Here is a 12,087-nt window from a genome sequence, read left to right as displayed (position 1 = left end):
AACTCATGAAAAATACAATATAGCTTTATTATGCTTTTCAAAAGCACTTTGAAAACTATACATCTTTAGATATCTTTTAATGGCAAAAAGTGAACAAATAGTTCCATCTGAAAGGGCAATATATCAATAGCTTGAGGGGGGTGAAGTGGAAAATATGCTAACATATCAGCATGCTGCTTTTCTTCAAGCAGAAGAGATTAAATTAGGTGGATCAGGTTAGTCCTAACAACCAAGGCTACAATTTTACAATGAGCGCTGCACACCTTCCAGCATACACTTGGTCCTGCCTCAGTGTAGCGGGCTGAACTAGATGGCTTCTGAACTAGATAACCTACATTTCTATGATTCTATAAAGCCCACTGAAATCAATGGGGGTTACCATGAATGAGCACAGGGGACCATCTACATGAAGGTCCATTGTAGGATCAGGGCCCGTGAGGTTTCCCATTGCCCAAAGAAAACATGACAAGTAAAATACTTTTTCAGTCTTGTTTTCTTCTTCATGTTTTCCTGACTTTTTAAAATTTAACAGGATGATGCAGCTTTATTATAGTATCAACAAATTATAACCTTGTGGTTTATTTTAAAAAATAGTTTGCTGTGCAATATACCATCGTTTTAAAACAATGGAAAAGTATTTTGGAGAGTATGCTATCCTATCTTGATTTTAAACTAATCCCAAAGAAAGAGAACCCATTATTATCGTATCAGAATGCACTAACAACATACTGTATCACACTTTCTTACATTCATAATCAAAAGAGATAGTGCTGAATTGATAGCAACATTAGAGAGAGAATTCACATCATTTTTACTTCCTTTAAAAATATTCCATTTATTTTTCTGTGTGAGATGGTTTTAGGGTTAATTTTGTAGCTTCTTTCCCCCAAGGTCAATTACTAGTGAAGAGTAATTCAAACTGCTGATCATTTGTCAGGTATCAAAAGAAATAATGCCCCCAAAATAAATTAATTCTGAATTTACTATAGCTGGGCCCATGCTAAGTTTAAATTTACAGTAAAGGTTTGTGAGTCTTAACTTGTGCATACATTAGAAAAAAAGGTACTCATTATAATGTACATATATTCAGTGAAATATCCACACTATAAAAGAAGAAAAGGAACAATCCTTCCAAGATTTGAGGCCTAATTCTGCCCTGCTGAATGGGTAAAACTCCTTTTGACTTTAATGGGAGCTGCACATGTGTAACTGAGGACAGAATTTGGCTCTGCGTACGTAAAGTAGCCACTATTGAAAAGTCAGCAATTACCCCTCGGTAACATATAGTGGTATGTGAGATTCCATAGTTATTTCCTGTTCTGACTGTGGATACATATACCATGGTGTGGTAATTATGAGTACATATTGGATTTCTACATTCCTGTTGAAATCAATGGGGTTGCACAAAACACATATCAACGCAGAATTCCATCCAAGGTCTTTGTCAAAGAAACACTTTTGAGTGTTTTTAAGTTACTCTTTGTTTGTTTTACTATAATGTAATTCACTAATTAAACAATGCGGCATTGGGGTCTTAGAGTTACTACCTTTCTTTTTCTAAAAATAATCATGGCAGGCTAGTGGCAGTGTCAGGAGCAGAAATGAGGTTTCCTGACCGTGCTCAAGTCACTAGATAAGAGGTCTCCCTTACTAGACTGCAGGACGTGAATGTATTTTCAAACTCAGAATAAGCGCTTCTTTAACCTTGTAACTCCAGGATACCCAAGATCTTTGTTGGAGATCTGAGTGTTGCCAACCTTCAGCACTCTCCCCAGTCCAGCTCTTATACCTTTTCTCTTCAAGGCCCTTTACTGAGGCCACCATCTTTCTGATCAAGGGCTGGAAATAAAAACCTTTGGTGTGATTTTTAATAAGTATACTGGAGCGCTATTAACCCTAAAGAAGGTAGCTAGCTTTCCAACTTTGAGTTTACAGGGTAAACAATTTTAAGTTAAGATTTTTTAATTAATATTAATTTAAACCATCTGTGCACCATCTGCTTATATCACATGCAAAATACAAGTTTCTTTGTGATCTTTAATCAGACATTTAACAAATGCACATCAATTCTGATATTTTTTTTAAAATAAGCAACATGATTCTAAGCAAATGATTCTTCAAGTAAACAACATCATTTTAATAAATAATCTTAAAACAATGTTTATTCAATGTTAGTGTAATTACAAACTTTTAGAAAGAAAAGACTTCACTCAGAATTTTCTATGATTAAGGGTGTGCCACAGATGAACATTTCTATTAGTCTTATTTTCCAGCTGATAAAAAAGTGCCAAAATATAATTCAGTTTTTGAGAAGTCAAATTCAGCTTCCAGGCCACGTCACTGCCAAAAAGTCAACAAAGTATAGAAATATATGACACAAGAACTCTGTTACCGTATTTACAAAATTCTAATGAGGGATGTTTAACCCATACATAGAGAAGGCAAAAATTGCTGGTTTTTTTAAAAAAATGTGCAAATTGTTAAGGTACCTCCAATAAAGACCAAAACCTATAGGTCACTAGTTGTGGTTATAAAACGGTTGAAGTGTTACTAGCAACTGGAACCTTTAGTGATTTCTGTCCTACTTGCAAATAGAAGAACTACATAGCTATACCTGTTTAACAGTGTATTCATATTTGTGTACAGTGTTGTGGCTGTGTTGGTCCCAGGATATTCGAGACACAAAGTGGGTGAAGTAATATCTTAAACTGGACCAACTTCTGTAAAAAGATATTACCTCACCCACTTTGTGTCTGTAACATATTGTCAATTATCTGGTATAATAATGTAAAAATATCTCCTCTATCTACATAGAACCCCTCAGCAGCATTTTGGGATCTAAAACCAATCAACAAACTTCACTGATTTCAACTAAGTTGTAAATACTATTAGGATTATAAACTTTTTTTTTTGCATGGGCTAATTAAGCATCTCTCGCTCTCTTTTTTTATAAAAAAATTAAATCATTTTATTTCCCACATTGGGCTCTGTTTTCCCTTCTACAGAGTAGTGTCCACATACTGGTTGTAACAGGCACTAACAAATGCAGGTCTTCCTACATTTTTGAGTCATTATTCAGCACTTTAATAGGCCCCCAAATGCCCTCCCACTTCAGTTACCCTCAGGAGCTACCTCTCACAAGTGAACCCATGCCATCAACAAAGAAACCAAAATTTTGGTGCTCACCACAGCTTCCATCTGACTAGCTGTAGGAGCCAATTCCCAAATCTGCTAAAAAGTGCAGGATAACAGACCACAAGCTCTCCAAAGTAGTGGCTTTAAATATTAAATCCATTTATACAGAATCCACTGTAACAATTTAAAAGTCCTTTGTAGCTGTTCAGCAATGTCTGTGGACACTAAAATCCTTTTTCACAACCATTTGAGAAGACGTGTCTGTACAGGAAAGTTATGCGCAAATTCCTCCTAGCTTAGTAAACTGAGTAAACTCTTCTATTTAATAGCATAAAAACAAGTAAAAATAGCTGAATATTTAACTTGTTCCTGTAAAAGCCTTCAGATTCCTTATCCATCTGTGGACATGTCTGTTATTCTCTTCCCAATCCTTCAGCTTTTATTACAGCCACTACTGAGAATGTCTAAGATATCTCCGTTCAGCTTACACAGTCTCCTCAGAACAAAAGACTGATGTAGAAGATATGAAAATTGTCAACTGCTGGTGAATCCTAGCACATAAATCAGTATTTGTATGATAGTTAAGAAATTATTATAATAATGCACTCTGGGCCCTTTTTAATGCTAATTATGAATGACAAGCACTTCATATGATAAATAATGATGTAAGTTATTAAAATAATGTTTGCAACGGACTTCAGTGCTTAAATAGGTAAGATAAATTACTTTTCTTCTATTTTTGGATTGAAAAGTTTTTAATGGTATATATGTATATAAATTTTTTAAAATGTACTAGGAGCGCTTTTGAAGAAGCTAAACGTACTCAGTATAATATCTATAAGATGTAGATTATCTTCTTTAAAATTGAGATTGGTTAGTCAAAAATATACTACTACAACATCCAGTATGGTTCCTAATCACATATCAGTAAAAGTAAACAAAAAGTCTTATCATGAAAAACAACTGAAAGACTTTTCAAGGGTCTTCAAGTTTTTACCTAGCTGGCTGTCTATTTGTTCTTGATCCTTATCAAGTAAAACGGTTGGGTTTAGAAGTACTATCATATAGAAACAACTCTTCTTTTAAAAAAAAAAGACTATCACATTTACGTAATCGTCCTCTTATTAGGAAGATTTTGCTGAACTGTTGACAATGATGTACAGTAGTGCTTCGCCGGTATGACGTTTGGGGAAAACGATTCTGCTGCACCACCACACAAAACCAATTAGAGAACTATTTTCTGCGACAGGTCAGGAATTTACATTGTTTCTCAGAGAAAGATGTGCTTTTTAATTTCTTTATTAAGATGACATCCATGTCCCTTGCGACTTTTCGGAATGACAATCATTTGCTCATCACATGGGAAAGTACAATCAGTGAAATCGCATTACCGGTACGGGGCAATGCCAGAAACTCCAAGCATCGTTCCACATTTTCCAAATGAACTACTTTGAGAATTGATAATTAGAACAATATATATTGATAGAATTTTTTGACAAGACCTTTATTCACCCACCAAGGGGGTAAAGTAATGATAGTACATATAAAACAGGGGAAGTTCTGTTTGCTGCACACACAAACATCATCTTTGTCAAATCACTAAAACATCATGAAATCCAGTGTGTCTTGGTATCTAAGGTTATGATATGAAGTACTAACTAAGCTTTAAATAAAAGAACCAAACCAGACGAAACAAAGCAAAAACAAACAAGAGGGTTTGCTACTATTTTTCTTTAGTGAACTCTCAGAATTCAATGTTTTCAATACAGAATTATAGAAAGTGACGTTAAAGTAATATCACGGATGTAACATAAATTCACAAAACTTGGGATATTCCAAAGTAAGGACAAATTTAGTTGTGTAACTCACTCTATTTGCTTCACTATTTTAAGCACATATTGCATTAATCAATGAATCCCTCTGTACAATATCTAGGGATGAGAAAATGGATTAAAGGCAGAATTTTTACCATCACACTGAGATGGGATTTGTTAATTTAAATCTCAATCACAAATTACTTTAACAAATTAAATCACTAACCCTTTTCTTATATTGAAATATGAAAAAGGGAGAGAGAAAGAAATGTTCCATTGACACACAAGTTCTGAAGTGTAACTCTACCCAATTTTATTAGTATATTCATTAGGGCTGTCTTGCTTTGAGTTATTATTATTATTAATTTGCATTCAGAAGGAGCCAATATTTTATAGACTATGAAAGTATATGAACAATAGTAAAGACTGTATTTTACCAAAAGTAGTTTCTGTGCATGTGCTGTAGTCACTTTATAAATGAAAGAACTTCTTTTAAGTTTCAAAACAGCAAAGGAATGAATTAAGATAACAAAACTTGCAGCTTGTAAAATTGCACATCTAAAAATTAAGCAATTTTTGGTTACACGGAGAAAGAGTTTCAAAGATGCGCATCCTGTTTGTAAACTGATAACTTGAAACTGGTTGAAAAATGGTTTGTTTTTTTATTTAAAAATTTAAATATCTAAAAATAAAACCTTTCCCTGCTGCTGGGACATTATAGAGCAGACTTCATTAAGTTCACATTTTGTTCTGAAACTCCCTAAAAATATGGGAATGGTAGAAAAAATGAGAGTGCCTCCACTATACCAGTGTTAATTCATGCTACTGTAAAACTGTTAATTTGAACTAGGATCACAAAAGTTAGAGAAGAAAAAGACCCATTAAATAACTGAGTCTATCTACCTACACATTTTAAAAGATATAAAGAAAGCATTAGGGGCCATCCTACATTCCTATACCCCAAAGTTTACAAATGAAATCAAGGTGATTTTTTTGAATGTAAACCAGTGCAAGATTAGGCATAAAATTAAGAAAATATAAAGTGCTGAAGTTACTGTATTTCAGATCATTATCTCAGACTCTATTATTATGCTATTGTCAGGACGTATGGTTAGGCAGGAAATTTCCATGTTCTAATCCTGATTGTATCAATGAGTCAATGTATCACTCACTTCCTAGTGCTCATGTCAACCCAGATGTAGAAGTGGGTAAAAAATATATTCTGTACAATTTTTTATGAGTGTTTTCTAAATTTGATCTAATGTTTTCCTATGCAGTGTTAAGATTACATTAGTTCTCACTTCTATAGAAAACACAATCTATAGTAAATATTCTATCTACCTATATTATATGTGCTGGCATAACATGTGTGCATATACTAACTCACTGTGTGTGTGTGTATGTATACACACACACAATTATAGTTGTGATTATATATAATACACATTAAAGTATTTCATTTCCAAAGTAATTTTCATTGGTCATATGGCTCTAAAACTTAGAACTGTAATAAGTACAGATAAAGGCTTTTCAATAAATAAAATATAAAAATGTTAATAATTAATTTAATTGACACAAAAGTCAAGAGAAATAGTAAAATGCTTCTCACCAACAACGTATACAGTGAAAACGTCTCCGAATTTTCGTTGCTGAGATACCAAGAATTTGAAAACATCTTTCCTAAAAGTTAAGGCCTTCCCAATGAAAGGAATCCAACCATTTATTAATGGGGGTTCTCCGGTCCTCCTGTTAAAAACATTAGAGAAAAGGGTATTAACTTTGGCATGATAGCAACTCATATACACTTGATTACATACACTATATATATATATATATACACACACACACACACACACACACACTCTCAATATAAAATGTACTGTAGAGAAAGTTCTTCATATATGTTGGCAGGTTAAATCTAATCACACCTCTGTGCACAAAAGGCTTACTGTAGCGATTATGAGAAATAAGACAGAAATTGAGGTGCTTTTACTACACAGCACAATGTCTTCCTATCAATCTCATAACGTTATATATGATTCTATGGAAATCTACATTCTATAGAAAATCCTTAGATATGTGGTAATGAAAGTGTCATAGCAAAAGCGCTCTCACACAGTATTTTGCATGTCAATGTAAACTATATCAGAAGGCAATTATGATGGATTTAAGTAATTAGGAGGCTGACAGACCATAGAAAAAGGTAGCCGTATAGATTTTTTATACTCTACCTATACCCCAAAATGCTATAATTCTAACTAAGCATTTTAAAAAATCAGAATAATAATGACCAAATTCTTAACACAGTTTTTAGTATGTGTCTCTCTACAGTTCTTCTTCTACCTGTAAGACAGACATTTATGTGAATGGTTTATAACTGCTTTTCCATATAATTATATATGCCAACTTATGAGAAGCATACACTGCGTATCGCTTATATTTTAACAATAGTAGAGTGACATTTTAAGTTATTATTTTTTTCCTTTTTTAATGCTGACCTACCATCCTATTCATAACAGCATGTTTCCTCCCTTAGTACTGATATTTAGTTGCCTGAATATGACTTGAGCACAAAAAGCAAGTCTGTTTTAGAAAGGATTAAAACAAATATTCACGAACAACTGATTCTACAACCCATCTGTGAAGGTGACTTATACTACATGCAGAACAACTCATTCTGATTAATCACAAGATATTTACTAGCTTGAATCTCATCAAAGATCAAGGGATCACAAGCTTTACTACTGTCATACACAGCATGGATTTTTGTGTAGCGGGGTTAACCCAATCATAGTCTCCTATTTTTCCATAAACTGTTATAACAGAAATTAAAAAAACCCACATACTTGTGCCATATCAATATTTAGCTCTTTAAAAAAATTAAAACCTCGTTTTGATGAATGCATATGAATGAAATAAGCCATATGACTTGATCTCTTCCTACATTTTATACTAACGGAACACAAGCTTGGGATAATATTTTTTTCCTTTCACAAGTGCTGTACTACAATTGGAAATATTTTTTGTAGCCTAAAAATATGCATCAGATATTATGACTTTTTTGGTGTGTGCGTGTGTGCGCGCACGGGGTATTTCTCTTTTATACTTTACTTAACCAACAAACGTATCATACAACCTCTAGTGGCCAGTACCAGCATTATTTGTTCAAGTGGCACAAAAATGGCCATGGACCAAAGAAAACTTTGTAATGGTTAATTCTATTTAAAATGAAAACAGGAAAAGAACTAATCTGAGATTAGACAGAGGGCTCACCAAACCTGGAACTATGACATCTTACACCATACCCTCAATTATCCTCTCAAAGCTTGTAAGGAATCTGGATGGTTTACCAATTTTTTTTTCCAGGCTATTAAGTCCCAGCAATAGCCTGCTTTCACTTCCTGGGGTGGACACTACACCGCACAAGTAACATTGTGACAAATATTTAGATAGGCTTTTTGTCATATTTTAATTTAATGCATCTAATTTCACCCTCCATGCTCTGTCATTCGGTCAAAAGCTGTATTCCTCACAAGGTTTCCGCGGGGTAAAAAAGATGCTGCTCAGAAATCCAGGGGAAAATTAACTTAATGCTCCAAGTCTGTGGGATCACATCAGGGAGACATTTTGCTATCACAAAGACGTGAGGGTCATCGTTTGCTTCAGACATGTTTAGCTCAGCAGCAATAAGCTTAACACTGTTAAACACCATGTCAAGGCTATGCGTATTTCAAAGGAAAATATAACGTTAGTTCAACTTATGACCCATAGTAGACTGATAACAGAAATGTGTCTTCATTTTTACCTTTACTTCTCTTAGGAAGATGGAGGTCACCTTAATGACTTATAGATGTCTGCTGACATATAGCAAAGGGAATAGAGAACACTATATATATATATTTTATAAGCTCCCAAAATATAATGCTTCGCTGCACAAACTTTTAAGCAGTATAATACACCTGATTTGGGCCTGCTAAGCCATTCTCATCTGTAATAAAGATTTCAGGTATATATCTGACAGTACATATTGACTAGAAATGATAGGTTGGTTTTAAACTATTTGAAAGAGCCATAATACAAGCCTCTAGAAACATTTAATATTTGTTTAATTATTTCTTTCAACTCCTAATTCATAATTCACTTTTTGCAGCCTTTACAAAATATTACAAAAGCCAAAGTTAGGTTGTCCCAAATGGGCTGTTAATATACGTATATAAGAAATAAAAATGTTTTTTAAGCATTTTCTTCTTAGCATTGAGAGAATAAAAATATTGCTCTGACTTTTTAAAAAAACAAAACAAAAAATTCAAATCTGAACTGTTTAGTTTGCAGTTTATCAGTAAAACCAAGTTTGTATTCAAGATATCAGAGCTACTTACTAGCATTGATGTGATTTCTGTGTTACAGTGCACAAGGCAAGTCAGATCTAGCCTAACTGTTATAATGGTTTAATTCAGTCAACATAATTTGTAATTTATAGTATTCTCAGGCCTTTTCAACAGTCCTATTACAGCTTTAAGGGCTCATTCTGCTTGTGTCTATAATTCGACAGACTAGTTAAGATGGGCAGTGAAAACCATGATATTAGTACTATCAACAATTATTAAATGGAGAGGAAATTTAAAACAGCATTATGCAAAGGCATTTAGCTATCATATACTGTTTGTAAATAGCAAACACAGATTATAAAAACTGCATTTTTTATCATCTGAAAGCCAACACTGTTCCCCATTACCAGGTTACAAGATTTTTATTGCATCTATTCAATGCAAGGAGCAAAGTTTTGGAATTTGTTGATTGTCTTTTAAGAGTTTTTTTCCCTTTGGTCACCCAAAAATCAAATCACTGAATGAGCTGTGATTATTTAACTACTAAGACAACATATTATTTTAAAAATATGAAGATCACACCTATGTCACAGTCATGGTCACCAGCAGAGAGTCTCTAAAACAGAGGACGACAGTGGACTTGAAAAGCAAATGATGTGAAGTACAGCTAAATATCAATAAAAATACAAATTAATTTTTTAAAAATTGAAAGTGCCAAGTCCTCAAAATACTTTTTTTTTTGGCGGTTAATATAACTGAATAATTTGGGAAATCAAATTTGGGACACCGTTCATTATATTTTGTGGATGTAAACATACTGTTTTTTCACTGAAAAAGAAAAAAGATCCCAAAGTTCGCAAGTATCATTATTATATATTGCCAGTAGATATCTGCAGTACAAAAGCTATTTTTTCCCCATATAAAAATATTTAAGGCTATTCTTTTTTTAGTTACACTGGTGTAACTTCATCAAAGTCTACAGGGTAGTCTGGCTATAACTGAGAGAAGAATTTTGCCATTTCAGGAGTTATTTGTTTTCTAAAAGACAGCAAATGCCTATAATTCATCTCCAATTTATGCAAAAGCCAATAGTGTATCTATTGGTATAGCAGATGAACAGGTTAATTCTTCTCTTTGCACATAATAAATCATAAGTGCGTTAACACTCATAGTTGTATTTCATGAACATAAACCTTCTGTTTAATAATATGTGTTTACAACCAGAATCAGACATATAGTAATCTCTTGCCTGGGATAAACATTAATCCAGATCTGTCTAGAAAAATTATACAATTCATTACCATAAGTAATCTCTATTGTGCCCTGTATTTAACCTTCATCTTTTTTCCTGTCCTATAATCTTGCAAATCCACTGGTGGTGTGCGATTGGCATCTGGTGTTAGCACAAACTTTGTTGCACAAAGAAAACTGAAAAAGCCCCACATGAAAGTGTCACTCTGCCGGATACCAGTGATTCAGCTGAATACTTCCAACCAACTTTCATTGAAGTTGCTGATAAAGGTCTAATAAATATTGCTTGTCATGAAGAAGGACCTTTTCACTTTACAAAACATCACTGCCAAAAATTTAAAGCTACTGATTTCAAGCTTGATTTGCTTTCTTGGTGGAGAAGTTAATTCCCTGCTCTAGTACTTCTCATCAAAGTATTAAATGTAACCACAAAGTAAAAAGCAAGCTATGCTGAATTTTTAGAAAAAGGCAATGTATCGGTACAGATGTAGAACAAAAGCTATTATGAACACGTCAACACAGTTTTTGGTTGTTCATAGGTTCTATCATAATATTTAAACAACAAGACATGACAGGCAGTGTGTTTCTGGGGGCCTATGAACACTTTGACTGAGATGTGAAGAATGAGGCCACAGGCTTCATCCCCTAGAAAGGTAATCCCCAGAAATGTGGTGCCTGTAGTGTCTTATTGCATTAGGAAAAAGAGAACACAGGACATTTAGGACAGTGTGAGGCTAGCAAGTCGATGTATTTTAACTGACTCCTCTTTTGATTTAGTAGTTATAGAATCCTACCATATTCATGTCTGGATACCATAGTGTTAGGTACTCTATATGTAAATGGATAGAGAGAATATTATTTTCTTCTAATTATTTGTTCAAACTTCTCAAAAGTGTCTATAACACCAGCAGTTATTTTTCTGACTTCCAGTGATGGCTTTATTTCACATAAGAAATTACAGAAAGAATTGCCGTGCTGTAACAGATATCTGGTACATCTAGTTTGGTAACCTTATTCTAACTAGGGATGATACTTGAGGTTTTAGAAAAAGGCAAAACTAACAACAACAGCAGCTAAACCCCAAGCCAACCTGTAATGCACGTGTCCAACTGCACCATGACAAACATTTGACTCCCATAGGCACTCAGGATACTTGCTACCTGAAGTGACTGGTATAAATACAAGATGCATAAAGATAAGACTTTGCTCTGAAGCATGAGTTTTGATTCTTTTTATAACACTGATATAGCATGCAAAAACACAAATGTTCTTAATGCTCATAAAATTATCCATTCCTTTAAAATATCCTATTAAATTATTTACCTTGACAATTTCCTGTAGCCATGAATTTCCCATGCTAAACCGATACTGTATTAAAAATGATTCCCTGAGAAACTAGTATGGGAATATGCAACTATCACAGTTTCAGGGTAACTGCACCTGTATTTCCTCCTCTGTGGTCCCTTGAGGGCACTCACTTAAAAGCTTCCAGCTCCCAGCCATCACCTCTCCTGGTAGGAGACCAACATCTCACTCACTTCTGACTGGGGGCTTTAAGG

At 33.9% G+C, this 12,087-nt stretch overlaps 1 protein-coding gene across 1 annotated transcript in view; it reads right to left on the bottom strand.

Annotated features, from left to right (window-relative positions):
* CYP7B1 (cytochrome P450 family 7 subfamily B member 1) overlaps positions 1-12,087 on the bottom strand; it is a 193,620-nt gene that overhangs the window by 18,506 nt on the left and 163,027 nt on the right. The window contains exon 2 of the mRNA XM_073331022.2: positions 6,559-6,695. Coding sequence (XP_073187123.1) covers positions 6,559-6,695 — 137 coding nt within the window. The remainder of the gene's footprint in view (positions 1-6,558; positions 6,696-12,087) is intronic.

This window comes from Lepidochelys kempii, chromosome 2 (assembly GCF_965140285.1).
Source record: "Lepidochelys kempii isolate rLepKem1 chromosome 2, rLepKem1.hap1, whole genome shotgun sequence".
In the NCBI taxonomy this organism is placed as follows: Eukaryota; Metazoa; Chordata; order Testudines; family Cheloniidae; genus Lepidochelys; species Lepidochelys kempii.
This window is presented reverse-complemented; position numbering and strand designations above follow the sequence as displayed.